The following is a 16,579-nucleotide window of genomic DNA, read 5'->3' as shown; positions in this document are numbered from 1 at the left end:
AACCTGAAGCTTAAGAGTTTGACCAAGGTAGAAAGCCGCTGGCCAAATCTAAAAAAAATAATATAACATTTTATATTATATAAATTTTATATTATAAAATTATTAAAATGTTTAATATCCTTATATTTTTACTTTATAATAGAGGGTATTAGTCAAATATATCACATGCCAGGTTTAAAGTCCATCTACTGGCTAAAATCCGTCATAGTTTTGCCATTTGTGTTATAAATATTTACTGAAAATCTATTGTGTGCCATCTACTTATTCCAGACCCTGTGGATAAGGTCCCTATCTCATGGAACTTAATTAATAGATTATACTTTGTTGGCATTTGTGCTATTAGCCAACTGAATTGTTAATTTAAACAAGGATTTGGGTTGCAATGTATCCAAATAGTGTTAAAATTCCCAATAAGAAAAGAATAATGAGGGGCCCCTGGGTGGCTCAGTGGGTTAAAGCCTCTGCCTTCGGCTCGGGTCATGATCCCGGGGTCCTGGGATCAAGTCCCGCGTCGTCGGGCTCTCTGCTCAGTGGGGAGCCTGCTTCCCCACCCCGCGCCTGCCTCTCTGCCTGCTTGTGATCTCTGTCTGTCAAATAAATAAATAAAATCTTAAAAAAAAAAAAAGAGGGGCGCCTTGGTGGCTCAGTGGGTTAAAGCCTCTGCCTTCGGCTCAGGTCATGATCCCAAGGTCCTGGGATCAAGCCCCGCATAGGGCTCTCTGCTCCACAGGGAGCCTGCTTCCTCCTCTCTCTCTGCCTGCCTCTCTGCCTGCTTGTAATCTCTGCCTGTCAAATAAATAAATAAAATCTTTAAAAAAAAAAAAAAGAAAAGAATAATGAACAAGTAATACAATGTCTTTTTATCTTTACTCGGCTGAATAGATATCCTTTTGGTGTATTCATATTTCTTGATGGAGATAACAGAAACTGGTTTGTTAGTAAACATTGTCTGGATGGTGGTGGACAAAACTATAACATCCCATATCTTGGTATGATGCAAATTTTATCTAAGTAAAAATTATGAGAAATGGCTGGTGAATACATATTTGTGCAAACACACTTGGAAGATACTTCTCATTGCCTCTCTGAGCATTGGCTTAAATTCTGCAAAAGTCTAGATTTTTAAAAATATTTCTTGGGACGCCTGGGTGGGTCAGTCAGTTAAGCGGCTGCCTTCGGCTCGGGTCATGATCCCAGTGTCCTGGGATCAAGTCCCACACTGGGCTCCTTGCTCGGCAGGAAGCCTGCTTCTCCCTCTGCCTCTCTGCCTGCCACTCTGCCTGCCTGTGTGCTCTCTCTCTCTGAAAAATAAATAAAAATAAAATCTTAAAAAAAAATTCTTTCTTTGTCATTTTAAGTATCCTTCTCACTCCGTGATGAAGTAATCCTCTTCATTTATCAGATTCCTGTAGCACTGTCAATGAGAATGCTAATGAAATATACAAGTTTCATATTTAGTTTCTTTTTTCCTTTACTCTCCTTCAGTTTTTCCTCTTTCTCTTCTTGACACTTATACAATAATTACATTTTTCAAGGTTAACTTGATATTTGTGTAAAATTATCTGTTTTTGTTTTGTTTTGTTTTTAATTTGACAGACAGAGATCACAAGTAGGCAGAGAGAGAAGGGGAAGCAGGCTCCCCCTGAGCAGAAAGCCCAATGCGGGACTCAATCCCAGGACCCTGAAATCATGACCTGAGCTGAAGGCAGTGGCTTAATCCACTGAGCCACCCAGGTGCCCTAAAATTATCTGTTTATAGAGCTTCTTCTTCTTTTTTTTTTTTTTTAAAGATTTTATTTATTTATTTGACAGAGAGAAATCACAAGTAAGCAGAGAGGCAGGCAGAGAGAGGAGGAAGCAGGCTCCCTGCGTAGCAGAGAGCCTGATGCGGGGCTCGATCCCAGGACCCTGGGATCATGACCTGAGCGGAAGGCAGAGGCTTTAACCTACTGAGCCACCCAGCCGCCCCTGTTTATAGAGCTTCTTAACCTTCAAATTTGTCCCAAAGTAAGGCCATAAATCTTTCTTTTCTCCTCTAGTCCAATAAATCACTTCTTCTCATTCTCGTAGAAAGTTTCTGAAATCAAATAGACTAAGAAGTGTTTCCTAATGCATCAGAGAATGGCTGGTACAATTTGAACAAGACAGTCTCGTAGCTACATTTCTTTCTTTCTTTCTTTCTTTCTTTCTTTTTTAAAGATTTTATTTATTTAGTTAACAGAGATGACAAGCAGGTAGAGAGGCAGGCAGAGAGAGAGGGGGGAAGCAGGCTCCCTGCCGAACAGAGAGCCTGATTCGGGCCTCGAAATGCCCATGACCCAAGCCGAAGGCAGAGGCTTTAACCCACGGAGCCACCCAGGCGCCCCTCATAGCTACATTTCTTAATCTGTGCCAATTCCATATTCACCTTGGTTCTCTATCCGTGTAAGATTATATCTCTGTGACTATCCATCAGTGGCACAGATACAATTCTAACATTGTTGTAAGTTTGGCTTAATTTATTTAACGAGAATTTCTTGAGCCTCTGCTACAAATTTACTGAAGACACTCTTCTAGGCACTAGGAATATAGTAATGAACAAAATAGACATGTTCTCTAGTCTACTGGAATTTGCTATTCCTGATTTTTGGAAGATTACATATTTCTGGTTAATGGTAGAATAATCCAGTTAATGCTGAATAGTTAATGCTGGCATTGCAGACTTTTGGCTAAAAGTTAAAAAAAAAAAAAAAAGAAATCACTGCTTCTTACCTTGTAATCAACCCTTGTCTGGGACATTCATCATTTTATGGTAAAAATTTGTAACAATTTGGGGCGCCTGGGTGGCTCCGTCAGTTAAGTGTCTGGCTTTGGCTCCGGTCAGGGTCTTAGGTCCTGGGATCGAGCCCCACGTTGGCATCCTTGCTCCTTGCTCCTCCCTCTCCCTTTGCACCTATCCCCCCCATTTGTGCTCTCTCTCTCTCTCAAAATAAATAAATAAAATCTTTCTTAAAATTTCCTAACAATTTCTAGAGTATACTAACTTTCTGGTATCACACAAGAGTACCTCACAGCTAACCATCCAACCATTTACATCTGAAGTAATTAGAATATTCAAGTCAGCTTTCCTGAGAACTTCCCACCATCTTGAAATAACAATGACTTCAATGCATGATTAGGGAAACAAATTCAATCTTCTCCAAGCCCTTAGAGCCCTATGCGGAAGTAAGACATTCCTTCCCTTTAGATATTGTCTTTATCCCTTTCAGTATCGTGAATAGTAAAGCGAATCTGGCTCAAGAATGTCAGTAATGAACTTTTCAGCCAGTCCATCAAATGACCCCTTAGCTGGAGCAGAGGGTTGATACTAATGGAGTCTGTGTAGGGAAAAGGCTGAAGATGTGATCCAAAATGAATTTCTTTGAAGGATTAAGTTTTTTCTTTTTAAGTCATGCAAAAATGTCCATTGTATCCATATAGCTTCATGTTTTTTTTACTATTGACTAACTGCTGTTCTCTGATAGGAAATGGGAATTTCTACTCGTTTCCTAGCATGGCTCCATGGGCTCAGGTCAACGTGTGCACCCCTCTTCGAAATCATCAGGGTCGCTTAACACAAACTGTCAGACCACCTGGCCTCTCGTTATTATCTAATTGTTCCAGTTATCCAACTTTACATCGTCTCATGTATTAAAAAGTAATGAAAAGCAGAGATGCTTTTCTTTCCACAGGGTCACTGGGAAGATTGGAAGACTTGATAGGATATTATTATTTTTTAAAATTTCTGTCATTTTTTAGAAGATTTTATTTATTTATTTGAGAGAGAGAGAGCGAGCAGGGGGAGGAGCAGAGGGAAAGGGAGAGGGTGAGAAAGAAGCAGACTCACCGCTGAGCAAGGAGTCCAGGATCCTCGGACCATGACCTGAACTTGAATTAAGATTCTGCACTTGGATCCCAGTCAAGGTACAGATATAAAATGGTTCCATTTTTCTCTAGTTACTGCTTCTAATTGTGCTCCACAGAGTCTCCCCCCATCCCTTAATGACAGCTTGATCAGAAGTTTCTGATTACTTCTAGCTCTTAAAATATCAGTTTAGTCCAATTTAATCCATTTTAAAAGGTCACCTCATATCTGTTTGAAATCTCGTCTCTTCCCATTTTCCCTGTTTAATAAAGTTTCCACCTATGGTATCTGAATGGGGCAAGAAATGGGATCCACTTTTTCACCCTCTGTCCTCCCTTTCTTTGGAGACCCTTACTCCTCCAAAGAATTGGGATCCAAGATGGGGAACAGCAGCAAATATCCCTGACTTCGCAGATGCAGCTGTGGTCCTCTCTCATCTGTCGCGCTTTCTTTGTTCAAGATCTGTCTCTGATGTCCTGCGAGTGACTCCCCGATAAATGCTGTTTCTCTTGGGACACACATGGGAATTGCATCTAGTGGCAACTTTGGTGGGGGTGGCATAGGGGAGCTTCCCAGTGCAATGTGTTGTATTCTGAAAGACCTACCCTCACTCAGTCATTTTTGATTCCTCCTGCTCAACTCTTCTGGAACCAGATCAATTCCCATATTGGAATTGACCCCATAGCTTCTCAAGGCTACAGCCTCCTCACCTAGTGACTTGGCTTCTTAGACACCAGAATGGCTCAAGGAACGGGACCTACCACCATATTCTTTTCATCCATGGGAATCGCACACATTTTTGACACAACAAAAGACAAAGTAGGCTTCTCTCTCTCTCTCTCTCTGTCATAACCATATAGACTCACAGCCTCTTTCTCTTTCTCTTTTCCTACTTAAGTATCTATAGTGAGCTGCTAATTAGCATGCCCACACACCTTTGTGAGAAATTCCTGTTGACTCACTCCTTTGTACTTGGCCTGGGTTGAGGAGGGGGAGCACTTTCACTCTCTACAACAGGACGGCCCTCAGGCTTATCGCTAACCACTCCTTAGCCTGCCATGTTTGAACATAGTGTTAGGTGGCTATTCAGGGAATGGTCGTGCTGAACCAGGTGGTCACCTCCTCAAAGCCCAGGAGATAATTGGCCCAGGAAAGGCTTCTGGGTCTTAATCGTTTTGGGTGCCCCTCACAATGAAGGAGACACGACAACCTCTTTGTCATCCTTTGAATCATGGGTGACATCTCCAAGGCAACAAAGTCCCCATCCAACATACTGTTACCTGTTACACTGAGTAGACTCTGCCTGGAAGTGGACACGTTTTTGCAAATGAAAAATTCTATGGTGGCAGTGAAAACACATACAGTAATTTAGGAAGGGCAGTTTAGTGATTTAGGCAACTGCCAAGGGATATCAGCTTTGCTATACCACTTGGGAAATGAGGTGACTAAGCGTGCTGGCTGCTGGCTGTGGGCGCTGCTTGTGCTATCGCTCAGGGATGTGGGTGAGACGCTGAGGGAGCCTTCTGTCTTCTCTGAATCCAGGCCATATGTTTAGAGCCTTTCTCCAAATTCATTTGATGGGGGGCGGAAGGGTGGGGGAGATGGGTAATGTTTGTTGTTGTAATTTCTGGTTGTTGATGGTGGTCGTAACACAGACAGGGAGGACATGGTTTTCCACCCTTTGGGTGTCCTTGTAATTTCATCATGAACCAAAACCCTTATACCAGAGATATCTCACAGTGAGGAAGACCATGTTACCGTTCGATGGGGTCAGACTTCTGTGGGCTAAAACCCTAGAAGCCTGGAGAATGTCTCCTCTAGACAGCTGAATAGGCAGACTCCAGCTTTTCCTCCACCATTGGCTTCCAGGTTTCAAAAGGAAGCTTTTCAGAGGGGAAAGAAATTGACACACAGGAGACATCACATAATAGGTGAATCAAAGTCCCATCATGTCATAGAGTGTCTCTCAATGACACCGTGTCCCAGTGATTGGGCTTTCATCCCAGCATAGAACATCTGTTGCATCCTTTACCCCTAAAATGAAGTCCTTTCAAGGAGCCTGGGTGGCTCAGTCGGTTGAGGGTCTGAATTTGACCTCAGCTCAGATCTTGCTCTCAGGGTTGTGAGTTCAAACCCCGTGTTGGGCTCCATGCCGGGCCTGGAGCCTACTTTAAAAATAAAAAAAATAAATAAAATAATAAAAACAAAATAAAAAGAAGTCCTCTCAAAAGGCTGCTCCTTCTAGTATGCAGTTGCTCTACTCATGGCCTCCTCCTTCTTTTTTTTTTTTTTTTTAAAGATTTTGTTTATTTATTTGACAGACAGATTACATGTAGGCAGAGAGGCAGGCAGAGAGAGAGGAGGAAGCAGGCTCCCCGCCGAGCAGAGAGCCCGATGCGGGGCTCGATCCCAGGACCCTGAGATCATGACCCGAGCCGAAGGCAGCGGCTTAACCCACTGAGCCACCCAGGTGCCCCATGGCGTCCTCCTTCTAAAGCAAATTCGGTTGGCCTACAGGCCTTACCCACAGTTACAGCAATATCTCTAGCTCTGTCTGTTCTCTGTGGAGTAGGAGGCACTCTCCCACCCTCTGCTCTGTGCCTCGCCTCAGAGACAGAGCCCCTCGGTACCTCAGACCCCGTCTCAGCCTAAAGAAACTTCCAGAAGCTTACTCCACAAAGAAGGGAGAGCAAGGAACGTTGCTCTTCTTCAGATGCTTACATTTGACTGCAAGCTTCTCCTGTCAGGCAGAAAGTCCGTCTCAGTCGCTCCTGGGGTTCCCCACGGCACGCACAAAATGTTGTGCAAAGGTGTTTGGGTTCTTACATGAAGCAAATATTTGTGGAGGGTTTAGGAGGTTTTGCCCTTCCTCTTAACTGATAAGTAGTCTATCATCCAAGCCTCTGCGGTCTCCTGACTTATCTAGTGAGTCTTCTGATTCTGTGTCAATTTAGGGGCATAAAAACTTGTGCCAAGGGTGATAAATGGGGGGCTACGGTCTCCATTTCCTGGGGATCCCACAGGGCTAATCTCCGCTTCTGCCCTTTCTTTTTTTTTTTTTTTTTTTTAAAGATTTTATTTATTTATTTGACAGAGAGATCACAAGTAGATGGAGAGGCAGAGAGAGAGAGAGGGGAAGCAGGCTCCCTGCTGAGCAGAGAGTCCAATGCGGGACTCGATCCCAGGACCCTGAGATCATGACCTGAGCCGAAGGCAGCGGCTTAACCCACTGAGCCACCCAGGCGCCCCCGCTTCTGCCCTTTCTGAAGGTTCTGCGAAGGAGTGCAATGGGGGTCCCCAGCACACTGTCCTTCAGTCCTCTCCTTCCCACTTGGAGGTGATCTTGTCTCCTTTCCCAACTCTTGTCCTTTCTCTGCCCTTCAGGAATACCCATTAGAACCACCTTCCTGAATTAATGCCAGAAGTAACGGAAGTGTGATTGGAAGAAGTTTTGGTTGGCTCCTGTAATGCTGTTGCTGTTGTTCATTTGTTTTTTAGCTGAAATTAATAACCAGCATTTATTGTTGTTAAAGATTTTATTTATTTATTTGAGACAGAGAGAAAAAGAGAACAAGCAGTGGGGAGGGGCATAGGGAGAAGCGGACTCCTTGCTGAGACAGAAGGCAGATTCCATCTAGGGACCCTGAGATCATGACCGGAGCTGAAATCAAGAGTCAGACAACAGGGCACCTGGGTGGCTCAGTTGGTTAAGTAACTGCCTTCGGCTCAGGTCATGATCCTGGAGTCCCAGAATCAAGTCCCACATCAGGCCCTCTGCTCATCAGGGAGCCGGCTTCTCCCTCTGCCCCTCGCCCCTTTCATGCTCTCTCTCTCTCTCAAATAAATAAAATCTTAAAAAAAAAAAAAAGAGTCAGACAACAGGTGCCACAATAACTGGCATTTAAAAATCAGATGAAGGGGGTACCTGGGTGGCTCAGTGGGTTAAAGGCTCTGACTTCAGCTCAGGTCATGATCCCAGGGCCCTGGGATCGAGCCCCACATCAGGCTCTCTGCTCTGCAGGGAGCCTGCTTCCCTCTCTATCTCTGCCTGCCTCTTTGTCTACTTGTGATCTCTGTCAAATAAATAAATAAAATCTTAAAAATAAAATCAGATGAGGGAGGCACCTGGGTGGCTCCATTGGTTAAGTGTCTGACTCTTGATTTCTATCATTCTAGCTTCTTATGGAAATTTAGAAAGCCTGGCTTTTATTACCTGGCCATAAGCAGCTGGGCTGGGAAGGGCTGCTCTTTGGGCAGGCACCAGGCTCTGCTTCTGTGCACCTGACACTGGTTACTAGCACCTGCCTGACCTGAACGAGTGTGTGACTTTGGAGCACCCTGCTGTGGCCTTTCCTAAGAGTTAGGGAGAGAAACTGTTTCAGGACTACATCACCCTTAGAACATAAATATAGGCCAAACTGAGGGAGTATAAAAAAGCTGGTTTTCTTTGCAGGACCAGAAGAAAAAAAAAAACAAAAAACAAATGACACAATGATATATCTGTCCAAATCAACAATCAAAATGGCTACCGCGTTCAGAGATTTCATCATGACTGGGGCCTCTCCCTGAAGTAATGCCAATGAATCTTCACGAACACCTATTATCCCTGTTTTTTTTTTTTTTTTTTTTTTTAAGATTTTATTTATTTATTTGAGAGAGAGAGAGCATGAGCAAGGAGAAGGTCAGAGGGAGAAGCAGACTCCGCATGGAGCTGGGAGCCCGGTGTGGGACCCGATCCCAGGACTCTGGGATCATGACCTGAGCTGAAGGCAGTCGTCCAACCAACTGAGCCACCCAGGCGTCCCTAAAATTCTTTTTTTTTTTTTTTTTTTAAAGATTTTACTATTACCCTGTTTTACAAAGGGAAAACGGAGGTTCAGAGAAAACAGACGTGGCCAGGTCACAAAGTAGAACTTGGGACACAGGTCGGTAAGGCTCTTCACTCCTGGGCTGCCCTGCCTCTCTTGCTATAGACATTCGTGACCCTTCTTCAGGGCAGTAAGGGCACCCAAATTCATTGCCAGGTTTAATGATATCAGATGCTGGGCTGGAAGTCAAGTCATGCGGATGCTGAGTGAGTAGAAGTTACTGCCTCTACTCTCCCTCCCTCTGCCTGAAGGAGGGACATCAGGGTCTGAAAGGTCAGGGTCTGGACCATGCTCTTAGACATCACAGGTGTTCAGTTACTGTGTTCATGTTGTTACTTCTGGTAGCTTGTCTGAAATTGTAATAAGTGCATGTGTGTGTGTGTGACTGTGTATGTGCGTGTGTTTGTGGGGTGAGAAGGGGGAGGAAGAGGGAAGGGACAGAGGCAGGGCTCCTGATCCTTCCTGTCTTGGGCCATAAATGTTGCTGGAAAGAGTCCAGATAAAAGGAACTGTATGAAAATTTTACTATGTGAAAGAGTTTCTTGGTTAATTTTAACGGTTTGTCAGAGTTTTCTTTTCTGATTTGAGATTATTTTCTGACATTCAGTGATGGTTTACAATATAGCTTTTCAGCCTGAAATATCCTAAAACAAAACAATGAGACATCTTGATGGCAATCTCCTAGTTCTTGTACATCTAGTAACTTAAGGTCTGTTACTGTTCATGTAAAAAGATAATAAATAAATACCCTTTGCTACGCTTAAGTCCGGAACTAAGAAATTATGTATACTACTATTGTATAGCTGAAATTTAAGCTCAGAGGGCTAGTGACTTGCCTAAGGTCACCTAACATATAAATAGTAGATTTAGGTCCCAAACTCTGACTTCCAGAATCATTCTTTGCTTTGGAGATTGGCTCCTTTTGTCTAGGGTTTAAGCTAAATAGTGTTTACACCATAATAAGCTTGTATTTGGCTCATTGTTGTTGATCTGTTTGCTGCTCTCGAGTATTGTCAATCTGGACTGGACATCTTCATTAGACTGCTCAACAGGTGAGGTGTTCAATAATAACATTGTTTTGGTATCAACAAAATTTAGACTGTGGTAAACTCCACAGGGTAAATGATCAATTTCTTTAATGAAGAGTTTCGAGGGAGAAAAAAATGGAAGTGAGTACCTCTACATGAATAGACACAAAAGACAGATCAACCAAATACACTGTGTTTTGGAACCTCTTTGAATCCTGATTTGAACGAAGCAACTGAAAAGTAATTATTAGATCATCAGGGAAATTTGAAGAGTGTGCACTTAAAGGTTTTAAGGAATTTTTTTTAAGTATTAGATTTAAAAAAAAAAGATTTTATTTATTTATTTGACAGACAGAGATCACAAGTAGACAGAGAGGCAGGCAAAGAGAGAGAGGAGGAAGCAGGCTCCCCTCTGAGCAGAGAGCAGGATGCGGAGGAGCTCGATCCCAGGACCCTGAGATCATGACCCCAGCCTAAGGCAGAGGCTTTAACTCACTGAGCCACTCAGGCGCCCCTAAGGAATTGTTTTTTAAATTTTTTACGCAATTGAGGTTGAGGAAGATATACTATGTTTTAGAGTTACATATTTACATATTTATTTATTTAAAAGACTTTATTTATTCATTTGACAGAGAGATCACAAGTAGGCAGAGACTGGGAAGCAGGCTCCCCACTGAGCAGAGAGCCTGATGCGGTTCCATCCCAGGACCCTGAGATCATGACCGGAGCAGAAGGCAGAGGCTTTAACCCACTGAGCCACCAGGCACCCATAGAGGTACATATTTAAAGAGATGAGCTGGTACGATGTTAAAGACTTCCTCCAAATTCAAGGAGCAGATGAAGATGGGTCTTCAATCATAATCGTTGAAGCCATGTTTTGGGTATTTGCTGGTTCACTGTATCATTCTATCTACTTTTGAATCTGTTTGACATCTTACACAAAAGAATGCATTGTTCAACGATGAATCCAAAGTAGATCATTACTTTGGTTTTATATTGCATAATGCCTCATTTCAGGGAGCTCGGAAGGGGACGGAAAGGGTCTTCTTTGAAGTCATCTAACCCAAAGTGCATATTCTTCTCCTGTCCTTTTAGGCCAACCCAATGGGGGTGGGGTGGGGATTGTTTTTTTCCTCTTTACTCACCCCCTCCACCCCACACCGGGTTCAGTTTCAAGTTTATAACCTCCAGAGGATTCCTAATCGGTCGTAAAATAAAGCCTGAAGGTTGCGGGGCGGGGCGGGGCGGGGCGAGGGGGGGATATGCTTTGTTTAATTTGGATCTTGATTGTGCTAATTAGTTACCCTCTCGTCAGGGGGCCGTAGAACCTATACTTTTAATTTCCCTGTCCACGTGACAATGTTTTTGTTTCAGGGTAAATTCTCAAGTACAGGAAATTCTCCGCGAGCTTACGTCACCGCCAGCAGTTACAGTAATTACCGTATTGACGCTACTTGTTTTCCAAAACGTGAACGTTTGCGGGGCGGTGCGCGTCCTAGTTAGGGATTTTTCAGTTCAGACTTAATTTTAAGCAGTCGTGACGCTGGGGATCTGAACGGAGGGGGTATGTGTGTGTGTCTGTGTGTGCGCGCGCGAGAGTTCTCCATCTCCACTGCTGTATTTCCCAGGTTGCGTCTGGGGGTGAAAAAACCGAGAATACACCACATCCACGCTCCTCGTAGGCGCCCTGCAGGAAGCGTCGGCCGCAGTAGTGCGCCTGCGCAGTCGGGTCCCGCCAACGCTCCCGCCTTCCCCCGTCCCGCTAGCAGGGGGCGCTGTGAGGCAATGGCCTCGTCTTCTCCCTAGGGCTCTGGAACATAGCATAAAAGGGCAGGAGGCGAAGCGAAAGGAGGGGCGTTCTATCCGCCACTGCCCTGGTCTCTATCACCCTTTGTCCTCCAGCTTTCCCCCGACACTGGGCCTGCGGGCCTGGTTGCTAGGCGGAAGCGAGGCGCGGCGGATGCCGCGGCGGCTGCCCGGGCGTTTGAAAAGCTGCAACGCAGGCGGCAAAAGGTTTTCCGGCGGCGGGTTCGCCTCTCCCTGCGGACGGGCCGGGCGACCGAGCAACCTTTGCCTTTGCTTTCAGTCGGAGCAGGGCGAGGGCTGGGCTGGCGGCCCGGGGCCGGGTTGTCCGGCGCGCTGCAGGCGGCGGCAGGCCCGGGCCGCGGAGCGGGTTCCCGAGGTCGGAAGCCCCCGGGCGGGCGGTGGGAGCCCTGCTGGTGGTCGCGGGCCTGCCGCATCTCACCCGGGTCCTTCTTCCCCTAAGCAGACCCCGCCTGCGGGCCGCGCAGCGCGACCATGGTCTCCAAGTCCGACCAACTGCTCATCGTCGTGTCCATCCTAGAAGGTGAGCGGCGCGGCGCTGGCTTCTGCAGCTGCTGCTTGCCGAGCTGTGACCGTGGCGTGCGACCGAGGCTTGGTTAACCTTAAGAATCGTTGCTTTCGTGCTCCCCGCACTCCCCGGACGTGTTCATAGATGGAGCTAGTCAGGTCTGTGAGGCGATTGATTTTAAAAACCTCCCCAAGGGAGCGCGACAGCTATTAGGGATACGTGGTATTTAGCGTGAGGAGCCGGAACCCCCAGAGAATGTAGGAAAAACGATTTCCATCAGAGGCAGCTTGTCGATGACTTTTATATGTGAGCGGAGTGTGCCTGCAAAGCACGTTCTGTTCAGCGGCCTCCCGGTGACCCCATGGGTGAGAACTTGGCTTCGGGTCGCGGGACAGAGTTCCTGCGGTCTGAAGTACGGCGGGCCTCCCGTTCCCTTTACGAGTCTTGGTAGGGGACTTAGAAGACAGGAGTTGTCCAGACGGTCCACCGGACGTGCCTTGCTTGAAGTGCGGTTGCTTGGATCAGTGGCATTTGTTCATCGGAGGCCCTCTTGAGGGTCAGGCCCCGTGCTGGGAATGGAAGGAAGCAAGATCCCTAGCCCTAAAAACTCAGGGGAGAGCATGGGGAAATGTGGGTAATTCGTCAGGGCGTGGAAGAAGGAAAGACCAGCTCTGGGGACTGGTTTCCCAGCGGAGGTGACATTGATTTGGGTCTTAAGGGATGATGAGGTCTGCCTCAAGGAAAAAAAAAAAAAAAAAAAGGAAGGGAGGGCTTTCCATACAAAGAGAAGAGCAAGGAGCACTTAAGGTATGGAAAAGCAAGGCATATCCTGCGAGGGCTTAAATTTCCTGTGGTTGGGGAGTAGGTGGCAGAAAGGGGGGGGGCATAGGATTTGGGAGGGAGATTGAGTACAAGTTACATATTGTGACAACAGTCGCCTTGAGTGGGCCAGAGCAATGGCTGGTGTTTTTTTTTTAAAAACCACCAGTGGAGGTATTTTGTGAGGCTTACCACTCACTTTTGGGGAGATGAGAGGGAATGAGTTGTAATTGTGGGACAGAAGGCTGACCAGAGACTGTAAAGTGCTGGGGCATTTTTCACTGTTCCATTACTCGTTGTTAAAAGACGAGGATTGAATCCCCCTTGTAATTTGGTTAATAAAAGCTTTTGGACTTGGTTCTTGCGCCCTGTAGCATGGCTGCAAACCAAAAATAAAAGGCACTCTGTCGTTTCCAACTTGCAGGCTTCTGTCTTCTTGGGGAGATCAGATTGATCTGCAGGGCACCTTATGTTGGGATGCTTTCTAATGTTAAAAATACTGGATGTGGGCCGTAAACATAGGTTTTTGGGGGTGAGTGGGGATGATGGATGGCTTCAGCACTGAGAGCGGTAAGTAAGGATGGAAGAAAGTCCTTGCTGGGGGTTAGATAACCCAGGCCAATGATGGAGCAAGTGTGGTGGATAGAATGGTGGAGAGGCCTTCAGGATGCCCAGGGTCAAGGGAGGCGAACACTGAGGAATATTCTGGTAAAATAAGCTTGCGTAATTGGAGTGAATAGACCTTGGAGGATTTTGAAAGCCAAGGAGTTTAGATGGAATGTTCTAAAAAAGAGAGAGTCTGCCCATATTCCTAAGCAGGAGAGCGTCATTTGCAAATTTCGCAGGGACTGTGCAGGGAAGGGAACCTGGCTTTAGGGAAGTCAGTTAGGTGTTGCCACAAATATGGCTGACCCTGGAGGGTGGGCCTCCCTGCAGACTGTCTCCTTTTGTTTGTGTTTCCATGCATCGACTCCGTGTTGTTGCCTCAAGCCCAGAACCTGAGAGTCCTCACCTACCTGGGTTCCTTCTCCATCTGCACCTTCCAAATGGTCCCCGAGTTTTGTTGGCTTTATTTTTAGAATAATACCAGGGGTTTCATGTAAACGTCTGAATGAAAATTTCTCCACTTTGAGCATCCTGTGTTGAGGGTCTAATAGTTACATTTTCAGTAGTCTGTTTGGTGAATGGTTTTTTTTTTTTTCCTTTTCAGAGAATCTCTGTTGCTCACATTACTCTCTAGGGTGATTTTTTGAAATGCAAATCTAATTGTCTTAAAATCCTTCAGTGTCCTAAAGGATAACGTCTGTACTTTTTAGAACAGGATTCATGGCCTTTTATGACACACTGCTTGCCTGCCTTTCAGTTTGCTCTCCTCTCCTGCCCTGTTCCCAGCTCTTCAGTTATATTGAGCTACCTGCAGTTTTTCTTTTTTTTTTTTTCTTTTTAAAGATTTTATTTATTTGTTTGACAGATAGAGATCACAAGCAGGCAGAGAGGCAGGCAGCGAGAGAGGAGGAAGCAGGCTCCCTGCTGAGCAGAGAGTCCGGATTCGGGGCTCCATCCCAGGACCCTGAGATCATGACCTGAGCCGAAGGCAGCGGCTTAACCCACTGAGCCACCCAGGCGCCCCTAGTACACATTCTTTTGTCAGGCCAGTTGGAGCTTATAGTTAGGGTAGAGGGACTGAAAATAAAGGTTTTTTGTTGTTGTTTTGTTTCTCTTTTTTGTTTTTTTTATTTTTTAAATATTTTATTTGTTTATTTGACAGAGATCATAAGTAGGCAGAGAGAGAAGAAGGGAAGCAGGCTCCCTGCTGAGCAGAGAGCCCGATGCAGGACTGGATCCCAGGACCCTGAGATCATGACCTGAGCCGAAGGCAGAGGCTTTAACCCACCGAGCCACCCAGGCGTCCCTATTTTTGTTTTTGATACCGATGGATTTCATTTGGGGAAGCTGGTGATCTTTTAGAGCAGCTCAAAATGATGTCAGAGAGTGGCCTCTGTGATAGCTGGTTGGGAGAGCCATGTGCTATGTGGTAGGACTGCTAAGCGGGGAGTTTCCAATGAGAGCTTCAGGTGGAAGGTCACAGGATGGCAATCAAGATCTCTCGGAGCCCTTGCATACGAAGTAGTTTGTGCCAGGGTGAGTAGTAGCTGGGATGTATTTATTTAATAGGCGTCAATGCTCGTCTCACCAAACTTGTGAACAGGTGGACGATAAGATTCTTGTGCTTCAGTTCTTCAGCTTCCTGTTTGCAGTGTCTTCAGTTTGTCTCTCTCCCCTAGACCCTCAATTTCTTGAGGGCGAGTACCGTTTCACTCTTTTTGCTGGACGTGCTGGGCCTTCAGTAACCAGTGAAAGAACAGAGTCAGGCAGTACCAAATTCAATAATTTACAAAATTGTCCTTGAGATTTGAATGAATGAATGAATACATGTGACTGCTTTTCTCTGGCTGGTTTGTTGAGTATTCTCAACCATGTTAAGAGGTAAATTAACATGAAGGTTGATGGGTGATTGCTTATTTGGTTATTTCCTGACTCTCTGGATGACTTCACTTTTCTATATTAACAGCCGGTATAGTAATATCTAAAATTGGTGGAATCACATTTTTTAAATTGTTTAATTCTAAATGTCACTGAAATCATTGCTGCTCCAAGGGTGAACCAAGGACAACAGCATTGACATCACATGGGAAATGCAGCCTCTCAGGCCCATCATAGACCTAGGGAACCAGAATCTATATTTTAATAGGGTCCCCAGATGATTCATGCACGTTAACCTTTGAGAAGCACTAATTTACAACTTGTAGTGTTCAGTTCAATCCCTTTCTTAAGGATCATGAATTTGTACGTCTGAGTACGTATTAGTAGGTAGGTAGTGGAATATGTTAAGTCAGCCTGATGCAGATGAGTTTTTAAACCACGTGCTAAAAGATGATGTTTGATTTTTGTATGCTCTTGATTCACCTGTGTGGTCTTTTATTCCAGGTCGCCATTTCCCCAAGCGTCCAAAGCATCTGCTTGTAGTGGAGGCAAAGTTTGATGGAGAGCAGTTGGCTACTGACCCTGTGGAGCACACCGACCAGCCAGAATTTGCTACCGAGTTAGCCTGGGAGATCGACAGGAAAGCCCTCCATCAGCACAGGTGACTCTTACTCTCCATTCCTTCTGCTTGGTTTCTCTGGGCTCCTAGAGGTGAATAAATATTTATCTTACTACAGTAACAATAATAATAATGTTTAGTGCTTTTGTCACATGCCAGGAGATTTTTCAGAGTACTTGGCCATAATAATTCACTTGAGCATCGGAACAACCTATGAAGCGGGTGTTAGGATTTCCCCCCAGTTCAGGTGAGAAAACTGAGGCCCAAGAAGCAAAGTCACTTGTCAGCTGGATAGCACTAGAGCCCAGCCACTTGAGCTCTGGAGGGTACCTTACTAACCTCTGCACCTCACTGCCCCCCTGCAACTGCCCCAATTTCTGAGAGAATAGATACTCTAGAAGAGAAGTAACTATTCTAGAAGGGCTGTGATGATGCTTACCCAGTATTAAATAAGGGTTGGAATTCCTTGTAATTTCTTCCACTTCATTTATTATACTCTTGACCTGGTTTGCTAGCGATATATAGAGATACGTATATAGTAATTAT

At 45.3% G+C, this 16,579-nt stretch overlaps 1 protein-coding gene across 4 annotated transcripts in view; it reads left to right on the top strand.

The window, feature by feature from the left end:
• The first annotated feature begins 11,690 nt into the window (after positions 1 to 11,690).
• The window catches only part of CEP120 (centrosomal protein 120), an 80,767-nt gene continuing 75,878 nt past the window's right edge, over positions 11,691 to 16,579 (top strand). Inside the window, exons 1-3 of one of the 4 annotated variants that reach the window (XM_044263870.1) lie at positions 11,691 to 11,792; positions 12,049 to 12,126; positions 15,919 to 16,075. In XM_044263870.1, the coding sequence (XP_044119805.1) occupies positions 12,078 to 12,126; positions 15,919 to 16,075 (206 nt within the window). In that variant the 5' untranslated portion in view covers positions 11,691 to 11,792; positions 12,049 to 12,077. Of the gene's footprint in view, positions 11,793 to 11,901; positions 11,962 to 12,045; positions 12,127 to 15,918; positions 16,076 to 16,579 lie in introns of those variants that run through there. The other 3 variants (XM_044263841.1, XM_044263859.1, XM_044263850.1) reach the window with 3 other exon arrangements.

The sequence above is a fragment of the Neovison vison genome, chromosome 1 (assembly GCF_020171115.1).
Source record: "Neovison vison isolate M4711 chromosome 1, ASM_NN_V1, whole genome shotgun sequence".
NCBI classification, from domain to species: Eukaryota; Metazoa; Chordata; class Mammalia; order Carnivora; family Mustelidae; genus Neogale; species Neogale vison.
This window is presented reverse-complemented; position numbering and strand designations above follow the sequence as displayed.